Here is a 24,038-nt window from a genome sequence, read left to right as displayed (position 1 = left end):
ATTTGGTATAATGAGCTTATTATTTCGATACTCTATTATGGATAAATATTATACCCGATAGAAGATTATCTATATCTGGTACAGTAGTAGAAACAGTTTACACAACAACTTGCTTTATTCTATAATTAGATGAGATTTCAGTTTATTACGTATGTAACTTTAAAATTTGAATAATAATATATCATTTTGTTTGTATACTTATATTTACTATATGTGTTTATTTTATAACAATATTTCATTTTTTGCGCCGGTCGGCACTTGTAACGTCATCACCCTTACTTTTGACTTTCACAAGTCATCAGTCCACCGCCAAGACTACAATTTTCTCCGGCGAGATCGTCGTTCCGTCAATATCTCTGGCCGCACAAAAATCGCCAATCCTGACGGTGTTTGCATTTCAGTAGTTTTCGCCGTATTTCTCGCTAATGCATGTCGCTATTCTTATAGAGAGGGATGGGATTATTGCGAAGACTAGCTGGATTTCTAGGGTTTTCAAGAGAAGAAGGGCAAGAAGCGAGAGATGTAGAAGATAACACCGACGGTAATATAGCAGCAGCAGCTGCAGCAGCTCAAGCTCAGAATGTTCCACGCAGGGGTTTCAGTGTCCCAATTCAAGTCCCGGTTGAGAAAGCACAATTCGGCCCTATCCTCTTTCCTTGTAGTTCACGCGACGGTGCCATTCAGGTATTTAAACGGAGATTATATTCATTTATTGTAATTTTGACTTTGATTTTGTTGATATGCTTTAAACGGACTCATAAATCCTAATTTTATTGTTCTGAGTTAGTATTCTTATTTAAAAAACTCACTCTACTAACCAATTGAAGAATGCCTTTGAAACGTGGTAAATGAGTTACTGCTATCTCCATTTAAAATCTCGAAATGATGTGCTTGTTAACCACGATTTATCAGTGCACCTAAAGAGTTTGTTATGTTTGTTACACACATTGAAGTACACAATTAGAGAAGATTGCATTTGAGCAGTTAGTGTTTGGGCTGTTGATTGATCCTATACTTGATAATTTTGGGTTTTGTGTGTGTGCCGACTTCACTTTATTTAAGATTAAAGATAGGGGCTGGGCAGTAAGGAAGGCACATTTATTGAACAAAGAGTAAGCTGCAAGCACCTACTCCTATCAAAATGAAAAGTAGCAAGCAGTAGTTGAACTTGAAGAAGCAATGTATATAAACAGGTAGAGGTTTTTGTTGTTTCTTGTTAAACTCCAATCAGACCCAAACTCATAAATGTAGATAAGATAAGCCATTTGGTGGAAGGTGGAAGGTGCAAGGTGGCCGAAAATTGTGTAAAGAGGATGTGCTAATGTTGGTGCTAAACTGCTAGTAAAGAGATAATGGGGTTAGAGGGGAAGCGGTTTCTGTAAATTGACCATTGGCAAGATTCTCAAAGTAGCACTACCATTGATGCTTGCTAGAGGTGTCATAGAGGGCCCAGTTGTATAATCTCTTCGGTAGAGGGAATATGGAGTTCCTTATTTTGCAGTTAAATGTTGAAAGTAACTTTTGGTGACATATAGGCAAAGATGAGTCACCTCTGAAAGTGTAGCCATACATATCTAGCTTGGTATCCATCCCTCGCAAAAGTTTCTATAAGTAAGATAAAAGAGCTTGAACTTCATCTAGCTAGATCGGATTGTCATCGGAAGATTCCGTATATGCTTTCTATCCAAATTGTTGAAATAAGATGGAAGTGGTTTCACTTGGCAGAAAGTTATGACTTATGAGAGTGGTGCAGTACTGTGGAAGTAGGCCAGTTCAACATTTAAAGTATTTTGCCAGGGAAACTACCTTCTTTTACCTCTAAAATACGCTTTAAAAGATTGCATCTAAAGGTAGCTCCAAGAAATGGGAAAGTAAGGCAGTCAATGTTGTCGTCACTGTATAGAGCACTTCAACATGAGACCACTCCTTCGCTAAATCTATATGGATTCCCGGAGATTGTAGGTCCTTCGAATCCTTCCGTATGATTTTAGGTCTACTCCATACTATTTTAGCACCTTCACTCACTATGGTTTCACAATTATAGACCGGTGCATCTGAGATCGATGCAAAACATGACCAAATCATGTCAAGCAACCTTCTTATTGTTTGTGCTCGATGTGCTATTTGAATCTTCTCACCAGTGTTGTGAAGAGCGTGAAGCGAGGGAAAGCGACAAGCCCTTTTTCGCTTAAAGCGAGATTCGCTTCTCGCTTTTTTGAAATGAAGCGGAATTTAAAAAAAAATATTAAAATAAATACTGCATAGACAACACATGTAACTGTAAGAAAAAATGGGCAGCATTTCAATCTTTTTATCACTGAAACAGTGCAACAAAATGAAGAAGAAGAGGAGAAGAATGAGAAAGAAGAACTGAAGGGAAAAAAAAAAAATTCGCCAGCATTTCACTGCTATTTGGACGCTGAAACAGTGAAAGAAAAAGAAAAAGAAGAAGAAGAAAGAGGAGGAGGAGTAGGAATAAGAAATCACATACCTGGGACCAAACTTGATGATCTTGAAGTTGAAAAGCGTAGAAAACTTAAACCCTAGGTCGCCTCTTTCTTTCTCTATTGCTGCTGCTCGATGGTGTTTTAAAAAAAGACAACTTTTTTAATTAAATACGTTGGCAGCCCAGTTATAAAGAGAAGCACTCGCTTCTTACGCTTCGCATCGCTTCATCGGTCCTCGCTTTTTCAGGTGAAGCGAGCGCTTTTGTAAATCTGCTACGCTTCAGCTAACAGAAGCGCCAGATACCTCGCTTCGCTTCTCGCTTTAAGCGAGGAAACACTCGCTTTTTACAATCCAAAACTTAGCCTGTCGTGATGGCGCCTGAAAAAATTTCGCCAGCATTTCGCTACTATTTGGACGCTGAAACAGTGAAAGAAAAAGAAGAAGAAGGAGGAGGAGGAGGAAGAAATCACATACCTGGGACCAAACTTGATGATCTTGAAGTTGAAAAGTGTAGAAAACTTAAACCCTAGGTCGCCTCTTTCTTTCTCTGTTGCTGCGGCGTTTTAAAAAAAGACAACTTTTTTTATTAAATACGTTGGTAGCCCAATTATAAAGAGAAGCGCTCGCTTCTTACGCTTCGCATTGCTTCATTGCTTCTCGCTTTTTCAGGTGAAGCGAGCGCTTTTGTAAATCTGCTACGCTTCAGCTAACAGAAGCGCCAGATACCTCGCCTCGCTTCGCTTCTCGCTTTAAGTGAGGAAGCGGTTCGCTTTTCACGACCCAAAACTTAGCCTGTCGTGATGGCGCCTAACGTGGTACTAGGTAAGTTGACACTTCAAAATACTTCCAACACTTTTAAATGAAAAATAAGAATAACACAGCTGTAAATCATCAAAATCCTCAAAACTGGATAGAAAGTCAAAACTCAATATGGAAATTCCCAACATCGGGGTGTCACTGAGTACATGAGCGTCTATACAACACAAGTCTAGAAATACTGTCTATGAAAGACTAAAACTAAGTACATAAAGCTGAAAGATAGGGAAGGAGAGATAAGGTCTGCGAACGCCCTTGGAATCTCCAAACGATCAAGCTGTGCAAAGAAATCAACACCCACCGTATCTGGAAACACCTGGATCTGCACACGAAGTGCAGAGTGTAGCGTTAATACAACCAACTCAATAAGTAACAAGACTAAATAATGGACTGAAAGTAGTGACGAGCTTCACGAATATAGTTCAATTACAGAAATTACAACATAGAAAAATAGACATGCTTTCAAGTTCAACAGTTAAACTCAGTGCAAGTATGATCGATCAATTTTGAATGATATGAGGAATACGACCTCTCTATATCTACATGCCAATCTACATGCTGTATGTAATGCACCACACTAGAAGCTTCGTGTACTCACACTCTCGGAATACTCAATCACTCAGTACTGTATATGGCCAATCCAACCCAGGAAAGAGTACTGTATAAGGCCCATCCAGCCCAGGGAAAATCCATCCCTAAATATAAATGATTCGGGCAAGATCCATGCCCTGGGAAGATCCATCCCTCAATATAAATCAACTACGCTCACTGTGGGTGTGCAGACTCCGGAGGGGCTCCTTCAACCCAAGCGCTATAACATGCCAATCATGGCATAAATCAATAAAACATGTTGCGGCGTGCAGGCCGATCCCATAAATATCCTCATAATCAGGCCCTCGGTCTCACTCAATCATCAACCTCTCCAGTCTCTCAGGCTCTCAGTAATCATGATAATTAGTCCAAACAGCAATGATATAATGTATCAACAATGAACAATAGAGACTTATGTCGCGGAACCGTTTTTCTGAGGGTTCGACGAGGGCAGCGAAGTTAGCCTGACTGCTACTTAGCTTCAACCCTTAGACAATAAATAGCACAATCGTGCTAAAGCGATGGCAATCACACGAAACAAACAAAAAAGCTATGAAAGAAAGAGACTCGGATTTGGAAGGCAAGTGCCAATTTTCTGTTGTATTATGCAATATCTGATGCTTACAAAGAATGAGTATAAAGCCTATTTATAGAAACTAAAATGGCTATACAAAGGGGGTGGTTGGCAGGGCTGGTAAGGCTATTCCAGCATGGAAAGCTGGAAAGCTGGAAAGACAGACTTAGTGGATCCTGCTGTCAACCATGGCCCAGAAGGTCAAAGATGCCTTCCCACTTTTGGCTGCTTGTCCCTTGGTCTGCTGACTTTGTGCCAAAGGTGCCTTCTGATGGCATCTTATGATTTCTGTGTGGCCCCAAGTGTTTTTCCACTGATGGCAGTCCGAGATCTGGGCTAGGACAAGCCACGCCGTCGCTGAAATTGCGGAAAATTAATAGGTGTGACGGCGGGGCGGTGTACTCTCCCCCACTTGAAATAGCGACGACCCCGGCGCCGCACAACTGAAGATAATTGTGGACTTGTTCCCTGAACTGCCACAAATCTTCGTACTTCTCCCATGATGCCTCCTCTAGCAAAGTTCCTTTCCAGTGAACAAGGAACTGTGCGCTCGAATTGCCCCATCCTTTTCCACTGACCAACTGATGGTCTATGATGGCTTCCACTTGCTTGTCTGTTGCTGGTGGAGTAGAAAAAATTTGGCTTCGGCTGGACTGCGCCCGATCTTTGTCTTCCATGTCTTCGAAATATGGTTTTAATTGGCTAGCATGGAAGACAGGATAGATTTTCAGATGACGCGGCATGTCCAGTCGGTAAGATATTATACCCACCGTGGCAACAATTTCGAATGGGCCCTCATATCGGCGAATCAGACTATGATGTACGCCTCGCAGTGATTTGAACTGCCGTGGATTCAATTTCACCATGACCTTGTCTCCAATCCTATAGTTGACTGGACGACGCTTCCGGTCCGCAAATTTCTTCATTTTGCGGGCAGCCTTGTCTAGATATGACCTGGCTAGATCGGCTTGTTCTTCCCAAAACTTGGCCATGTGATAAGCCCCCGGATTTTTCAATCCGACGTTGGCGGGCAATGATTGAGGAGTGTTGGGCTGTTGCCTAGTTGCAAGCTCAAAGGGACTCTTCCCGGTCGCTTCGCTGCGTTGCAAATTGTAAGAGAATTGGGCTATATCCAGTAGCTTAGCCTAGTCTCTTTGATTGGCGCTGACATAATGCCTCAGATAACATTCAAGCAAGGCATTAATCCTTTCTGTTTGTCCATCTGTTTGCGGATGGAAACTTGTTGAGAAGTGCAGTTGAGTTCCCAACAAGCTGAACAATTCTTTCCAGAATGCGCCGGTGAACCGAGGGTCTCGATCGCTTATGATGTGCTTAGGCACGCCCCAATATTTTACGATGTCCCTCAAGAATATACGTGCTGCCTCTTTAGCTTTGCAACCGGCAGTGGTGGCCGAAAATGTTGCATACTTGGTGAATCTATCGACAACCACCATAATGGTGCCGATTCCTTCTGAATTTGGCAAACACGTAATAAAGTCCATGGTTATGCTGTCCCATGGCTTCGCCGCAACTGGCAGCGGCTCCAGTAAACCCCTAGGAAGCTTGGATTCTACCTTGTCTTGTTGACAAACTAGACAAGTGCATACGTATACCTCGATGTCGCCCCGCATCCGAGGCCAATAATAAGAAGACTCAATCAGGGCCAATGTGCGTTTTTGCCCTGGATGACCTGCCCAGGCAGAGTCATGACCTTCTTTCAGCAGAGTACGCCTGAGATTTGCCCATTTGGGCACGTATATTCTTTTGCCAGTGGTGTACAAGAGACCATTTTCTTCCCAAAATCTCTGAGTTTTGCCTTGAGTGGCCAAGGCAAGAAGTTGTTTTGCCACGGGGTCATGTTGCATGCCCTCTTTGATGGTCTTGATGATGCCACTGCTTGCTGAGCTAACAATGGTTGCTAGTACTGTCTTGCGACTCAAAGCATCGGCAACTACGTTAGCTCTCCCTGGTTTGTATTCTAGGGTGTGGTCGAATTCGGCCAGAAAATCTTGCCAACGGGCCTGTTTGGCAGATAGCTTCTTCTGTGTTTGGAAGTAGCTTGTTGCAACGTTGTCAGTCTTGACAATAAAATGTGCCCCCAACAAGTAATGACGCCAAGTCCTTAGGCTGTGGACTACAGCCGTCATTTCTTTCTCTTGGACCGTGTAACGCCTCTCAGCGTTGTTCAGCTTTCGACTCTCAAAGGCTATAGGATGGCCCTCTTGCATCAGTACGCCTCCTATAGCAAAGTCAGACGCATCAGTCTGGACTTCAAAAACTTTCGAGAAATCAGGCAAGGCCAATACGGGTTCCTTGGTGATTGCTGCCTTGAGTTTCTCAAATGCCTTCTGGCAGATGTCGCTCCATTCCCACTCTCTGTTTTTTTTCAGCAAGTCAGTGAGGGGGGATGCAATAGCCGAGTAACCGAAGATGAATCTTCGATAATAGTTGGCTAAGCCGAGAAAGGACCGAAGTTCCGGTACCTTTGTTGGAGCTTCCCAGTCCTGGATAGCTTCCACCTTGTCCCTATCCATCCGGATTTCCCCATGGCTGATTGTATGCCCAAGGAACTGTACTATGGGCTGTGCGAAGCTGCATTTTTCACGTTTTACGCACAGATCATTTTCCCTTAGTACCTTGAATACCTTGCGAAGGTGTTCCGCATGGTCTTCCATATTGTTGCTGTAAACCACAATATCATCTAAATAGATGACAACGAACTGATCCAAGAAAGGATGGAATAATTTGTTCATCAAAGTGCAGAAGGTGGCAAGAGCGTTGGTCAAACCGAATGGCATTACCAACCATTCAAAAGCCCCATAGCGTGTAACACAAGTTGTCTTGGGCTCGTCCCCGTCGGCAATCCGCACTTGATAGTAACCTTTCCTCAGATCCATCTTGGTGAATACCTTGGCCTGCTCCAAGCGGTCAAATAAATCAGCAATGAGAGGGATAGGGTACTTATTCTTCACAATGACCTTGTTAAGGGCCCGATAATCAATACATAAGCGCATGGTACCCTCCTTCTTTTTCTGAAATAAGACAGGAGCTCCGTAAGGTGCCTTGGTATGGTCGTATGTGGCCAGCCTCTAGCAACTCCTTGAGTTGCTTCCTTAATTCCTCTAATTCCGGGGGCGCCATGCAATAAGGCGACATGGCAGGTGGCTTCGCCCCTGGAACCAGCTCGATCTGATGATCAACTTCCCTTCGTGGTGGCAATTGTTTGGGAAGTTCTTCCGGCATCACGTCCTTATTATCATCAAGGACTTGCTCAATGCAGGGAGGCAATGCTACTGCCTCAGGGGAATTCTCAACGATTCCCGTCAAGGTTGCAAGAAATGTTGGTTCCCCTTTCTTGAAATCTTTCACAAGTTGCATCGCTGACAAATGCATTCCATTTTGTGGTACCCGAACAAGGGGCACAATACACGAGCCTCCGGGATCGCTCATGTGAAGCTGGTTGATACGTGGCGCAATAAGTGCGTTGATCTCGTACCAAAAGTCCAATCCCAGTATGATGTCAAAGACGTCCATGGGAGCAACGGTGAAGTCCGTTAACCCTGCCAGCCTCCTAAAGCAATATGTACGTTAGGAGCAAAGCCATGAACGGTAGTGGGAAGGGCATTGACGGTCTTCATCAGCGTGTCGCTGGATATAAAGACAAGTCCAAGCTCCCTAGCTCGTTCCTCTGTCACAAAATTATGTGTCGCACCTGTGTCCACCATGATGCGCACGTCTTTGCCGTTTAACTTGGCATCGACAAATAATGATTCACGGGGCCTCACACGAGGCGGTTGGGCAGCAACAGCGGCAATGGTCATATGGTTTATCAAGGCCATATGATTGAACAAGCCTACGGCCTTGTTCTTCCCTTGTCCTGCACCATCAGCTGGTGCTCTTCGCTCCTCGGGTTGCCTGTCAGTAGGCGCAACAGTTTGTCCTTGCTGCTGGTGGGCTGCAATAATTGCTCCTAATTTGTTCAGTGTAGGGCAATTTCGAGCAGCATGAGAAGGGTCTCCGCAAAGATAGCAAACATCTCGCTGAGCAGCCTTTTGTGCGCCTCCTTTCCTCTTCTCATCATAATCCTTGCGGTAATTAGAAGAGTGGTTGCGGTTGCCTCTGTTATCGTTGTTCCGATTGGGAACAAATTTGCCTTTGCCTCGGTGGGTGTCCATCTTTGGAGCAGTAGCAGCTTGGCTCCGGTTGTTATTTCCCTTGGACGCTCTGTCCGGAAATCTGACAATGATTCGGCTATTACAATAGCTTCATCGACGTTGTCGATCTGTCGCCTTTGCAATTCTTGTTTGGCCCAATGCTGCAAGCCATCCAAGAAATGGAACAATAGATCCTCAGTGGTCAAGTTGGGGATCTGAAGGGTGAGTTTTGTGAAATCCTTTACGTACTCACGGATGGAGGATGTTTGCCTAAGCTCCCTCAACTGTCGGCGAGCCTCGTGCACAACGTTTTGAGGGTAAAACTGCCGTTTTAGCTCCTCTTTGAACTGCTTCCAAGTGTCAATGGAGCACGTTCCTTTCTCCATATCTGCCTTCTTTCTGCACCACCAAAGTATGGCGGTTTCTGCTAAGTACATGGCAGCCATTCGGATTTTGGCAGCATCGCTGGTTATGCTTACATGTTCGAAATAAGCATCCAGCTGCCACAAGAAGTTTTCCACGTCTTGAGCGCTTCTTTCACCCCGAAACTCTTTGGGTTTAGGAGCCTCAATACGTGTTTCTCGGACAGTGATAGGACCTCGCCCACTGGTTCCTGCTGTCTCTTCTAGACGCAGTTTTAAAGTTCCAACTTCTGCCTGTAAGGCAGACAAAGCCTCAGTGAGCTTGAGTTCAAGGTTGGTTAGTCCTTCGTCTTGGTCCTTAACTCTCCCTTTGATTTCGCCAAGTCCATCAAGGGCAACTGACTCAAGTGAACAAATATTGTTTTCGGCAGCGGCGATACGACGGTGAAAGGCCGACAGACCCTTTTCTACCATGTCAACTCTCTCATCGAGAGTTCTGGTTTCGGCAGTTTCAGGTTCCACGTAGGGTAGCAGCTCGCTAATAGGTGGAGATGCGTCTCTGGCCCTACTTTTGTCGCGCTTTCGACCAATACCTCTCTATGGTTCTGGGTTCTCTTCGATCTGGGTTTCGTCTATGTTGCGATGTGAGTTCTTAGCCATGCAAGAACCTAGGCTCTGGTACCAATTGTCGCGGAACCGTTTTTTCCGATGGTTCGGCGAGGGCAGCGAAGTTAGCCTGACTGCTACTTAGCTTCAGCCCTTAGACAATAAATAGCACAATCGTGCTAAAGCGATGGCAATCATACGAAACAAGCAAGAAAGCTATAAAAGAAAGAGACTCGGATTTGGGAGGCAAGTGCCAATTTTCTGTTGTATTATGCAATATCTGATGCTTACAAAGAATGAGTATAAAGCCTATTTATAGAAACTAAAATGGCTATACAAAGGGGGTGGTTGGCAGTGCTGGTAAGGCTGTTCCAGCAGCCTGGTGCATTCTAGCATGGAAAGCTGGAAAGGCAGACTTAGTGGATCCTGCTGTCAACCATGGCCCAGAAGGTCAAAGATGCCTTCCCACTTTCGGCTGCTTGTCCCTTAGTCTGCTGACTTTGTGCCAAAGGTGCCTTCTGATGGCATCTTATGATTTCTGTGTGGCCCCAAGTGTTTTCCCACTGATGGCAGTTCGAGATTTGGGCTCGGACAAGCCACGCCGTCGCTGGAATTGCGGAAAATTAATAGGTGTGACGGCGCGGCGGTGCACTTAGATGTAATATGCAAGTAAAACTGTGACTGAGTACAAAACAACAATTTAGCAGATAATTCAACATGTACCTGAACTCTGTGGTGTCCCTACAGTGCCAACACATAGTCTAAACATCATTTCTAACATGATTTGCAGTTCAATTTCTATAACACATGGAGAATATACGGATAACAACATATGTTTTTCAACTATTCAGTTTCATGGAATTGACCAAGTCATAATTCCTACGGTGCACGCCCACACGCCCGTCACCTAGCATGTGCGTCACCTCAAAACCAATCACATGACTCACTATGGGGTTACATACCATCAGAACCAAATTTAGAACTGTTACTTACCTCAAACCGTGCAAATCCCTACTCCAACACGCTTTTGCCTCGTGAATCGGCCTCCAAATGTCTCGAATCTAGCCACAAACAGTTCGATACAATCAACACGAGCTAAAGGATTTAATTCCATAAGAAAAACACTAAGTTATTAATCAAAAGTCAAAAGTCGACTCAAAAGCCACCCCCGGGCCCACGTCTCGAAATCCGATAAAAGTCATAAAACCCGAAAATCCATCCAACCACGAGTCCAACTATACCAAATTTACCAAAATCCGACACCAAATCGCAACCCAAAACCCCAAATCAAACTCTCCAAATCCCTAGCCTCAAATTCCCAAATTTTACCTTAAATACACACAAACTAGGTGGGAAATTCAACGGGAAAACAAGATTATTGATTAAAAATGAACACAAGTGGCTTACCTCAAGAAACCCCTCGAAAATCCTCTCAAAATTCGCTTTAGACCGAGTTTGAAATGTCCAAAATGAAGAAAAATCGCGAACCCTTGAATTTAAATATTCTGTCCAGCCTTTTCGCTCCTGCGGACACTTAACCGCATCTGCGATTCCACTTTTGCGGAAAAACCCACCGCTTCTGCGGTTTTGCCAAGGCTGCACTGCCTCCGCTTCTGCGATCGCCCTTCCGCATCTGCGGACACCAGCGCATCTGCCACCTCCGTTCGCATCTGCGATCACGTAAGTGCGGAATTTCCCTTGCACCTGCGGCCACTGCCCCACTCTACCTTTTTCTGCTTCTGCGCTGCCATGCTCGCTTCTGCGAGCTTGCACCTGCGATAAAAAATCCGCAAGTGCGATTGCACCAGCAGACTCCTTCCTTCAGCAATGCACTAAGTCTCGTTTTTGATCCGTTAACCAGCCAAAATCAACCCGAGGCCCCCGGGACCTCAATCAAACACACCTACAAGTCCTAAAACATGATACGAACTTAGTCGAGCCCTCAAATCACCTGAAACATCAAAAACACGAATCGCACCCCAATTCAAGCCTATTGAAACTAAGGAAATTCCAACTTCTACAAACGGCGCCGAAACCTATTAAATCACGTCCGATTGACCCCAAAATTTGCACACAAGTCACAAATGACACCACGGACCTACTCCAACTCCCACAACTCCAATCCGAGCCCGGTAACCACAAAGTCCACTCTCGGTCAACTTCTAAATTTTCAACTTTCGTCATTTCAAGCCTAATTCAACTATAGACCTCCAGATTACAATCCGTACATGCTCCTAAGTCCAAAATCATCCAATTGAGCTAGCGGAACCATCAAAACTTCATTCCGGAGTCGTTTACGCATAAGTCAACATCCGGTCAACCTTTTCAACTTAAGCTTCCAACTTTGAGACTAAGTGTCTCAATTCATTCCGAAATTCCTTCGGACCCGAACCAACCACCCCGGCAAGTCACATAACAACTGTAAAGCATAAAACGAGCAGTAAATGGGGGAACGGGGCTACAACTCTCGAAACGACCGGCCGGGTCGTTCATTCTCCCCCTCTTAAACAAAGGTTTGTCCTCGAACGGGTCTAGAAACGTACCTGGAGTCCCAAATAGGCGTGGATATCTGCTCCGCATCTCCCGCTCGGTCTCCCAAGTAGCCTCTTCAACTGGCTGACCTCTCCACTGCACCTTCACTGAAGCTATGTCCTTTGACCTCAACTTTCGAACCTGCCGATCCAAAATGGCCACCGGCTCCACATCATAAGTCAAATCATCATCCAACTGAACCGTGCTGAAATCCAAATCAAGAGACGGATCGCCGACATACTTTCGGAGCATAGAAACATGACACTGGATGCACACTCGACAAACTAGGTGGCAAGGCAAGCTTGTAAGCCACCTCTCCGATCCACTGAAGCACCTCAAACGGCCCAATATACCGAGGGTTCAACTTGCCCTTCTTCTCGAACCTCATAACACCCTTCATGGGTGAAACCTTGAGCAGTACCTTCTCCCCAACCATGAAAGCAACATCACGAACCTTCATATCGGCGTAACTCTTCTGTCTAGACTGCGTTGTGCGAAGCCGATCCTGAATAAATTTAACTTTGTCCAAAGCATCCTGAACCAAGTCAGTACCCAATAGCCTAGCCTCCCCCGGCTCAAACCAACCCACCGGAGATCGACACCGTCTCCCATACAAAGCCTCATACGGAGCCATCTGAATGCTCAACTGATAGCTGTTGTTGTAGGCAAATTCCCCGAGCGGCAGAAATTGATCCCAAGCACCCCCAAAGTCAATGACACAAGTGCGTAACATATACTCCAATATCTGAATAGTGCTCGGACTGTCCGTCCGTCTGAGGGTGAAATGCTGTACTAAACTCAACCTGGGTGCCCAACTCTCGCTGTACCGCTCTCCAAAACTGCGTGCCCCGATCTGAAATGATGGACACCGGCACACCGCAGTGTTGTGAAAAGCGGACGCTTTCTCGCTTAAAGCGAGAAGCAAAGCGAGGCGACCCATCGAGCGCTTCTGCTATCTGAAGCGTAGCAGGTATTCAAAAGTGCTCGCTTCTCACTAAAAAGCAAGAAGCGACATGCGAAGCGATGCGTAAGAAGCGTGCGCTTCTCTGTTTTAAAGGGCTGCTAGCCTATTTAATTAAAAAAGATGTTCTTTTTTTAAAACATATCGACCAGCAGCAACAGAGAAAGAAAGAGGCGACTAGGGTTCAAGTTTTCTACACTTTTCAACTTCAAGATCATCAAGTTTGGTCCAGGTATGTGATTTCTTCTTCTTCTTCTTTCACTGTTTCAGCGTCCAAATAGAAGCGAAATGTTGGCGAATTTTTTTTTTCCCTTCAGTTCTTTCTCATTCTTCTCCTCTTCTCCTTCTTCATTTTCTTGCATTGTTTTTTCGTTGAAATGCTGCCCATTTTTTAGTGGAATGGTATACTGCCCTTCCTCTTATTTTTATATCCTTTATTCTTAGTTCTTATTGCCTTTTTTATGTGTTATGTAGTTGTTCTTATAGTTATTCGCTTCACTTCAAAAAAGCGAGCGCTTCGTTTCTCGCTTCTCGCTTTAAGCGAAAAGGGGGTTGTCGCTTTTCCTCGCTTCACGCTTTTCACAACACCGGCACACCGTGAAGACGAACAATCTCGCGAATGTAAATCTCAGCCAACCGCTCCGAAGAATAAGTAGTCCCAACTGGAATGAAGTGCGCGGACTTGGTCAGCCGATCCACAATCACCCAAATAGCATCGAACTTCCTCAAAGTCCGTGGGAGCCCAACTACAAAATCCATGGTGATCCGCTCCTATTTTCACTCTGGAATCTCTAGCCTCTGAAGCAACCCACCTAGTCTCTGATGCTCATACTTCACCTGTTGACAGTTAAGGCACCGAGCTACAAACCCCACTATATCTTTCTTCATTCTTCTCCACCAATAGTGCTGCCTCAAGTCCTGGTACATCTTAGCGGCACCCGGATGAATGGAATACCGCAAACTGTGGGCTTCTTCAAGAATCAATTCACGCAGCCTATCTATATTTGGCACACAAATCTGACCCTGCATTCTCAACATCCCATCATCTCCAATAGTAACATCTTTGGCATTGCCGTGCTGAACTGTGTCCTTCAGGATAAGCAAATGGGGATCATCATACTGACGCTCTCTGATGCAATCATATAAGGAAGACCGAGAAACCACACAAGCTAGAACCCGGCTGGGCTCCGAAACATCTAATCTCACGAACTGGTTGGCCAAGGCCTGAACATCAACTGCAAGAGGTCTCTCACCAACAGGAATGAATGCAAGGCTACCCATACTCACCGCCTTTTTACTCAAGGCATCGGCCACCACATTGGCCTTCTCGGGATGATACAGAATGGTGATATCATAATCCTTTAGCAGCTCCAATCATCTCCGCTGCCTCAAATTTAGATCCTTTTGTTAGCACAAGTGCTGGAGACTCCGATGATCTGTAAATACCTCACAAGACACACCATAGAGATAGTGCCTCCAAATCTTTAATGCATGAACGATGGCAGTCAACTCCACATCTTGAACATGGTAGTTCTTCTCATGAGGCTTCAACTGACGCAAAGCATAAGCAATCACTCTACCCTCCTACATCAAGACACACCCAATACCGATCCGAGAAGCATCACAATACACTGTATAAGAACCTGAAGCTGAAGGCAAAACTAGAACTGGAGCTGTGGTCAAGGCAGTCTTGAGCTTCTGAAAGCTCTCTTCACACTCATCCGACCATCTGAAAGGAGAACCCTTCTGGGTCAATTTGGTCAAAGGCGATGCAATAGACGAGAAATCCTCCACGAAACGACAATAATAACCGGCCAAGCCGAGAAAGCTCCGAATCTCAGTGGCTGAGGACGGTCTGGGACAACTCTGAACCGCCTCTATCTTCTTTGGATCCACCTGAATCCCCTCATTGGACACCACGTGCCCCAAGAACGCCATTGAACCAAGCCAAAACTCACATTTGGAGAATTTGGCATAAAGCTTCTCCTCCCTCAACCGCTGCAACACATTCCTCAAATGCTGGGCATGCTCCTCCTGGCTACGAGAGTACGCCAGGATATTATCAATGAATACTATGACAAACGAGTCGAGATAAGGCTGAAATACACTGTTCATCAGATGCATGAATGTTGCTGGGGCGTTAGTAAGCCCGAAAGACATCACAAGGAACTCATAATGACCATAACGGGTCTTGAATGCTGTCTTTAGAATATCCGAGTCCCGAATCTTCAACTGGTGATACCCAAACCTCAAGTCAATCTTAGAGAACACCCTCGCTCCCTGAAGCTGGTCAAATAGATCATTAATGCGCGGCAAAGGATACTTGTTCTTGATTGTAACTTTGTTCAACTGCCTATAGTCGATGCACATCCACATAGTACCATGCTTCTTCTTCACAAACAGAACCGGTGCACCCCAAGGCGACACACTAGGCCTAATAAACTCCTTATCAAGAAGTTCCTGAAGATGTTCTTTCAATTCCTTCAACTCAGCTGGTGCCATACGATACGGAGGAATAGAAATGGGCTGAGTGCCCGTCACCAAGTCAATACCAAAGTCAATATCCTTGTCGGGCGGCATGCCCGGCAGATTTGCAGGAAACACATCCGGAAAATCTCGCACCACCATAACAGAATCAATAGTAGGAGTATCAGCACCAACATCCCTCACAAAGACCAAATAAGATAAATAACCCTTCCCAACCATCCGCTCAACCTTCAAAATATGAAATCACTCTGCTGGGAACATAGTCTAGAGAACCTCTCCACTCAATCCTTGGCAACCCTGACATCGCCAACGTCACGGTCTTAGCGTGACAATCCAGAACGACATGACATGGAGACAACCAATCCATACCCAAGATCATGTCGAAATCAACGATACTAAGTAATAAGAGATCAACTCTAGTCTTCAATCCCCCAATAGTCACTACACATGACCGATATACACGGTCCACAACAATAGCGTTGCCCACTGGCGTAGATACATGAACAGATGAAACTAAGGACTCACGGGGCATCCAGATAATGAGCAAAATACGATGATACATACGAATAAGTGGAGCCAGGGTCAAATAATACAGAAGCATCCCAGTGGTATACCGAGACAATACCTGTGATCACTGCATCTGAAGCAACAACATCTGGCCTGGCAGGAATATCATAGAATCGGGCCTGACCCCCATCTGATCGGCCTCCCCCTCTTAGGCGACCCCTAGCTGACTGAGTCCCACCCCGAGCTGGCTGGGCGGGTGGTGAAGTAACTGGTGCTGAAGTCGTAGTTTGACTCCTCTCCTGAGCTTACCTCCCGAAAGGCGGGGGCAAAATCTCTTTATGTGACCCAAATATCCACACTCAAAACAACCCATCTCTGAAAATGGCGGCAAGTACTGAGGCGGACTCCGAGAACCAGAATACCCGCTAGAAGCACCCGGTGCAGATGAACCCTGAACTGAAGGAGCACGGGATGAACTCTAAGCTGGAAGGGCACTAAGAGATGACCGACTCTGACGAGCACTGTATGAACCATGGTTGGATGATGCACCACGGTGAACTGGACGAGCCATCTGAGCGGGCATATAAGGACGACCCCTACTGTGGTAAGGCTGTCCCCAGAATGAACAACATTGGGACCACCCGAACCTCAAGGCCTCCTTCTCCTCACGCTCCTGACTACGGACCATCTCTATCTGCCGAGCAATATCGACCACCTCGTCGAAAGTAGCACTAGATACCCTCTCCCGAGTCATAAGCAACCGCAACTGATATGTGAGGTCATCAATGAACCTCCTAATCCTCTCTCTATCAGTGGGAACCAACCAAACTGCGTGACGAGCCAACTCCGAAAACCTCATCTCGTACTGGGTCACAGACATGCCCTCCTGATGAAGCTGCTCAATCTGCGGCACGAACTTCTCCAAGAAGAGAACAGAGAACTCACGCCATGTAAGTGGTGCTGCACCGACTGGTATGCGCCTCTCATAAGCCTCCCATCATCTGAAGGCAGCCCCAGTAAACTGAAAAGTAGTGAATGAGCCCCCACTGGTCTCCAGAATACCTGTCGTGCGAAGGATCCGCTGGCATCTGTCCAAAAAGTCCCGGGCATCCTCAGATTCAGCCCCATTGAAAGCTGGAGGCTGGAGTCTCCCAAATCTCTCTCGTCTTCTCTGCTCATCATCATTTATAACGGGACCCACCTGGGCCTGAGCAGCTGCAACTGGCTGGGCTAGTAATACCCATCTGAAGTCCCTGGACTACCTGCTCTGGAGTACGGGTGACGGGACAAGTCACAAATGACACCATGAACCTATTCCAACTCCCGGAACTCCAATCCGAGCCCGGTAACCACAAAGTCCACTCTCGGTCAAACTTCCAAATTTCCAACTTTCGCCATTTCAAGCCTAATTCAACTATAGACCTCCAAATCACAATCCGGACACGCTTCTAAGTCCAAAATCACCCAACGGAACCATCAAAACTCCATTCCGGAGTCGTTTACACATAAGTCAACATCCGGTCAACCTTTTCAACTTAAGCTTCCAACCTTGAGACTAAGTGTCTCAATTCATTCCGAAATCCCTTCGGACCCGAACCAACCACCCCGGCAAGTCACATAACAACTGTAAAGCATAAAATGAGCAGTAAATGGGGGAACGAGGCTACAACTCTCGAAACGACCGGCCGGGTCGTTACAACTAGCCTGTTTTGTGTGTACTTCTAACATTGAGTTTGATAACATAGATACCATTAAGTGCAATGAAACTGTAATAACCAAAATTGAATTAAATCAATTGTCTAATAACTGAGTTACATGATCCTAACGTAGCTAAACTGTGAACTATAACCCACTAAACCAAGTCATGAGCCTCTAAAGATTTAAACCTGAATACATAATTCCCCAAGAATAAATAGTATGCCAAATAAAATAACATAAGCCAAAGAAATCCAGTAACCACTGGGAAGAGTCAACGGGGCTTACAGAGTCTACGGAGCATGTCTCCCGCCATGTGTATCGTCACTTGCAATCTCAATACTTGCCACTAGTGTATTGGAGAGCGGGAGGCGACAAAAAATAACTAGCGCCCGCTTCACTGAGAAGCAAAGCGCTCGCCTTTTTGAAGTGAAACGCCAATTAATACAAAAAAGAATATTAAATTTGCATGTATAAATAAAAAACTCAATAGCAATAACATATTAGCAAATATTTCAAGTCAAAAACTATATGTGGATTGTAGAAACTAAAATAATTACGTTATTATACAATCAATTGTACACTAAAACTTAAAAAAGAAAAGAAAAGAAAAATGTAGGTAATGGAGGAAGCAAAAAACTGAGCAAAAAAACTCCAAAAACAGAGGAGAAAACAGAGAAACAACCGAAAAATTATTTGCTGCCGGAAAAAGAGAAAGGAAAGAAAGAAGAAAGAAGAAAGAAGAAGAAGGAAAAAAGTATAGAAGAAAAGAGCTCCAGAAAATGATGATACTGCCTGAAAAAGATGAATGATGACGCTACCGGAAAAAGAAAAAAAAAGAAAGAAAAAAGGAGTAGAAGAAAACTGATGTTGAAGCACAGAAGAAAGAAAAAGAAAGTAGAACAAAAAAGAAGTAAAAGAAGAAGAAAGGAGAAGAAAAGGTACTTGAAAACCTTAAGTTTGATCCTTGATGAAGAAGAGCTTCCAAGTTGAAAAAGAAGTCGTTCTTTGCTTCCTAAGAGGAGTAAAAGCAAACCCTAAAGATCTGATCTCGTTTTTTTGCTTTTAAGACCTCGTCTTTTAATTTTTTTTAAGGAAAAACATCACTTCTCCTGCTTCACTGCGCCTCAATACTTCTCGGATAAGCGCTCAATTTTTTCAAAACGCCTTGCCTCTATCAAAAAAGGCAACAGTGCCCTGCTTCTTGCCTCATGCTATAAGCCACGAGCCTCGTTACCTGTGTCCTCAATACGTGCCACACGACGTAGTAGGCCCAAACGGGCTAAGTACTACCAAAGGATACCAGTAAGTCTCATAGGCTACCTCCTAAAAAAAGGTGGAGTGAGACCTTCTCGGAAAAATCATAATATGAAAGTAAGCAGGTTCACACGATATCATATAAATCATTTAAAATCTGTAAACAGGTAATGAGCTGAAAACTGAAACTATAAGCTGAACTATGGACTGATAACTAAAATTGAACTTGGAAACTGAGTCTATAATTGATAACTGAAATTAAAGTTGAAAGCTAAGTTATTTTTCCAATAAAAAAATAATTGCACATAGTGGCCTTGCATACGTGAGATCTGGCAGCACCTATGGGGGAGTGTCAGCCTATCTCCCCAACAAACAAATAGCGCATACAAGCGTGGGGTTGCTAACCCTGGCCCTTATAGCACTCCCGCAAGGGGATGTCGGCTAACTCTCCCGTTTGAATGTTATAACATTAATGCATGAATGAATGCTTAAACTGAATGCTAGAATGAATGTGAATATCACAAACAAAGTCATCATAACAAGTGGTGATACACACAAGTATACAATACTGTCACATTTTCATATAAAGTCATACAGATTAAGAATGGAGTGAATTGAGTTCTAGAGTGCAAGAAGACATGGCTTAGGAATTTCATCGAATACATATAGCACGTGGGTGCTAATGGAATTCCTTATTAGGAGAGAGAACCTTAAAACTTACCTAGAAGCTACCAAGTTTAAACTTGACTTCTCACATCTATCAAGCCATCCCGTGCATTCACTGTCTTCGCTGTAAACTCTTCTTCTTCGCTACAATTCGATGCTACAATGGTTTTATTATTTCGTGCTATGATTTGTGAATCAAAAATCTCTTTCACGCAACTGATTGCTAAGCACATAGAAATCAGATTATATACTCAGTTGCTTGCTATATGAAAATACAAGCAAGTTAGTAAAGCTTTCGTTTCCAAAATCTCAAGAAGTCCTTTTTGAATCACTAACTGAGACCCTAGCATCCTTTAAGACTAAAGTGAGATTCGCCAACAAATTAAATTTCTATTTAAATACCTATTCAACTCTAGAAAACTTCTGCTGAAATTTAATTGTCTCCTCCACCAGCACTTTATGCCCTTGATGGTATCTTAAGGGCTTGACCCAATTGCACTATTTTTCCACTTGACTTGTTGAGCTCATTACATTATTTGCCCTCTTAAGACTCTACATATATCCCCTTGATCATGTGTTAGATAATTGAATCACTGAATTTAATTCCCTTAAAGTTGCAACAACAATGTAATGCCAGCAACTAGAGTCCTCATGTTTCTCCAATATAACTCTCAATAGATGTATTTAATCATAAAAAAGATTTAATTCGTCAAGTGTAAAGGGTGAAAATTACCTTTTGAAGTAAACCCTAGAAATTCACCTCCTTGATGTTCTTGATGGATTTTGAAGAAATCTAAAGCTTTTAAGGTATATAAAGGTTGATACTAGTAATCCATGAACAAAATGTACCGAAAATTACCATGAAATACTCACCTTAATTGTGTATTTGCACCTTAATAACTTGGACTGAAGAACCTTGGACTTTACTGTTGCTAACATCGAAACCCCTAAGCCTTTCCCCATCTCGTTGCCCTGTGTGATATCAAAGTTAATTACATTGTTTCTTCACAAAGGGATTCCTTGGATCACTCAAAATCTCCATGTTGTGCTAGTGTATAAATTGTAAAGCAAAACTTCAGTTATTTCTTTTCTCCATGTTTCGTTACTAGTTTATTGAAGCTTGTCAATTCCTTAAATTTTCCTATTCTTTCAACTCTTGGGGGCCACATCCCATAACCCCTTTCAGTTTTTCTCTGTCTTAAAATAACGTAATTACCCTCATTCATTTTGGGTTATGACATTCTCCCTCACTTAAAATAACATTAGGCACGTCATCTTCAGAGATAGAAAAGAAAGAGGTATAGACACTTTTCCTTTACACGAACCTTGATTTTCCATACTTTACAACTTCACTCGCCTCTCGTAGGATGATTCGAATCAATTAACTCTTATTTTTTTGTTTCGCCGGAAGTCTCTAGCATCTTACTTATAAAATCTTCTTTAAAGGTAGCTTAATATCAAAGGAGCACATCCATTTCGGCGGAGGATTCTGTTTATCGCATAGGGAAACCATACCCATCTAACTGGTTCGAAATGGTCTTTTAACGTTCATCTTGACATTAACGCCGTCTCATATTGTAAAGAAAAGAAATGATCGAATTTCCTTCATAAATATAATTTCTTAACCATGAATTTAAGCTTTCCAATAGAATTGAAATACCAGGGTATTACACTTCTGTTTGGCATATAGTGAACTGTTCGTCTGTCTGAAAAAAAGCAACTGGTTCCGATATAGGGGGAGGTATCTAAGAGTTTTGTCTTTACAGCCCATAATGAATCTCTCATTTGTATTTTGTGAGGATTCTTGAGAATAACAAAAAAGAGGAGCATCTGAGAAGTGAGAAGGTAAAATTATGTCATTTCCATTTTAACTTACTCGTAAGACTTCTTTGTCACTCTTACCACTATATTTGTTTCGACCTCTTTCACTTCCTCTCATTGAATATCTCGTTTTACTTTTCATAATAGCTAATAATTCAAAAATCTACAGTAGGCAAGGGAATAAAATCTTTAGCAGGGGTACTCATGCAGAAAAAAGAATTGATGCATTAAGGAGGGATTTCATCTAACACGGTAATAGAGTTAAGAGAGCTATTCATTTGGTGAATTGGAACTCATTTATCACCCATAAAAGGCAAGGGATTTGGGACTCAGGAACCTCAAGGCACACAATCAAAGTTTACTTCTGAAGTGGCTGTGGAGATACAACTAAGAGATAATGCTTTATGGAGAAAGGTAATAAGTGTGAAGTATGGCCAGACTGAATAGTGGTGCACAAGATCTGTTAATAGTCCATATCGGGTTGGTGTTTGGAAATCTATCAGGCAATTTTGGAATTCTCTTCTAGTTAACACTAGCATAGGTGGGTAATGGAAGAAAGACTTTATTTTGGAGTGATTATTGATTAGGACATGGTCCACTTAAAGAGGTGTTTCCAGAATTCTATGGTATTGCCACCATACCTGAAATTAAAATGGAAGAAGCCTGTGGACAACATGGTTGGAATATCACTTTCAGAAGAGGATTGAATGATTGGGAAATGGGGAGAATTGCTCACTTCTTTAAAGCTTTGAAAGTTTTCAATGGTCTCACTGATCATGAAGATACAAATGCAAGAGTGGGAGCTACACTGTCAAATCTGCCTATCTTGTGCTTTTAAATACAGGCCAGTACATAGAGAGACGGCCATGGAAGAATATATGGATAGTCAAAGCTCCAATTTTAAGGTGGCCTGTTTCTCATGGCTGGTAGCGAGAGAAGTACGCGTAACTCAAGAAAACCTGAAAAGAAGGGGATTTCAGTTATGTTCTAGATGTCTGTTATGTGGCAGAGATCTGGAAACAAACAGCTACCTGTTCCTGCATTGTCCTATCACTAGGCAATTGTGGCAACTGTTCCTTAACATTGTGGACCCCAAATGGACCATGCCTGCAACTATTGAGGAGCTTTTGGAGTGTTGGAATAACAATGGAGGTTTAGTTAGACAGAAGGCATGGTGGAGGTTAATACCTGCTTGCATTTGGTGGACAGTATGGAAAGAAGGAATTAAAGAGTTTTTGAAGACAGATACAATCCCCTCTAGAACATTAAGATGAATTGTATTCTTTTATTTTATTTTTGGTGTAAAGAAAGTCATGTAGAGAACACAGAATTCTTGGTTGATGTTAGGCTTTTTGTAACTTTGATGGGTCAGTTTTGATCTATCCCCCCTGGAGATATTGTTTTGCACTGCCTTAGTGCTTTTTCTAATATATTGTTACCAATCTCCAAAAAAAAGAGGCAGGGGTCCTGGAAAAAACATTGATTTTCTAGTTCAGGAATGATGTGGAGATTATCTAGAAGCGGTTTCATCCTTATTGTTAGTTCCACTTGAGATGTTGTAGATTAAGCTTATGACAGCTCCGTTTATCTTGTCTGTGGGTTCTTCTTTGATGAAGATTTTTGTTATATTTCTTGTTTTTATTTTTCCTTTGTTGCTGGTAGAACACCTTATGTTAAGCTCATTTTTTGTTGGTCTTGCACTTTTGGGTGGTTGACCTTGAGTTTCATTGGGTTTTTGGTACTGCAAACAAATTTCAACTCGTTGGTTGTGTGGTAATAAATTGTTAATTTTTCGAGAAAAACTCATCAAGCTTCACTGATAGTTTGCAATCATCTGCAGTAACGGTGTTTTGTTCGTCAGCGGTGTAGATGAATAACAACTTTTTTTCTTTTACTGATTCCAAGACCTCGAAAAATTTGTTTGTTTATCAAGTCTGAATTTGGTGAAAACTTCCCCTCTTTGTGCTCTTGTAGTTCTGAAATTGGGATAACTTGTTGCTTCTAGTTTGCATCTTTAATCATCTCTTTTTTCACTGGGCTCAGGGATTGAGATGGTATGCCAAGCGTCTTAGGATAGATGAAGATGGAGATGTTGCAGATGAGTTCTTTAATGAAATCCTAACGGATACACCTTCAAGTGCAGAAGAGCATCAGAGGCGATATCCCAAGTTCGAACTGAAGTACAGTACAAAACCTGCTAAAGTAACAACCCAGGCACTCTCAGCTGCTGGTAGAATTCAACATTGCGTGGAACATCAAGGCAGATTGGAGTGGATTTAAGGCGTATACTGTGTACTTGATGTATTTGAGAATGGGGTTTGGCTAGATTACTGCAGACAGGTACTCTGCTTCATTGTGTTTACTCGGGGTGATATTTATTGGGCACTCAATGTCCTCTTGTCTCTGATTTTTATTTTTGAAACTGTCGTGATAAGAGGAAGCAAAGTTTCATTTATAGAGCAGCATAATTTTACTTGGAAAACTATCATTGTATACATGATACTAGCTGTCAAAATGTTAGGTTTTCATGGTCATTAGTTGTTGGATCCATTGACTTAACA

At 43.3% G+C, this 24,038-nt stretch overlaps 1 protein-coding gene across 1 annotated transcript; it reads left to right on the top strand.

The window, feature by feature from the left end:
• The first annotated feature begins 226 nt into the window (after positions 1–226).
• LOC107771818 (uncharacterized) lies at positions 227–24,038 on the top strand. The gene is made up of 2 exons (XM_016591259.2): positions 227–684; positions 23,521–24,038. The coding sequence occupies exons 1-2, from the start codon at positions 454–456 to the stop codon at positions 23,755–23,757; spliced, it is 468 nt and encodes a 155-aa protein (XP_016446745.1). The 5' UTR covers positions 227–453; the 3' UTR covers positions 23,758–24,038.

Source organism: Nicotiana tabacum, chromosome 23, assembly GCF_000715075.1.
Source record: "Nicotiana tabacum cultivar K326 chromosome 23, ASM71507v2, whole genome shotgun sequence".
Classification (NCBI taxonomy): Eukaryota; Viridiplantae; Streptophyta; class Magnoliopsida; order Solanales; family Solanaceae; genus Nicotiana; species Nicotiana tabacum.
This window is presented reverse-complemented; position numbering and strand designations above follow the sequence as displayed.

Bases quoted from the DNA above. Each gene is read 5' to 3' on its own strand.
- LOC107771818 (XM_016591259.2), top strand. From the start codon at position 454: ATGGGATTATTGCGAAGACTAGCTGGATTTCTAGGGTTTTCAAGAGAA. The intron at 685-23,520 runs GTATTTAAACGG...CACTGGGCTCAG, and splicing joins CACGCGACGGTGCCATTCAG to GGATTGAGATGGTATGCCAA.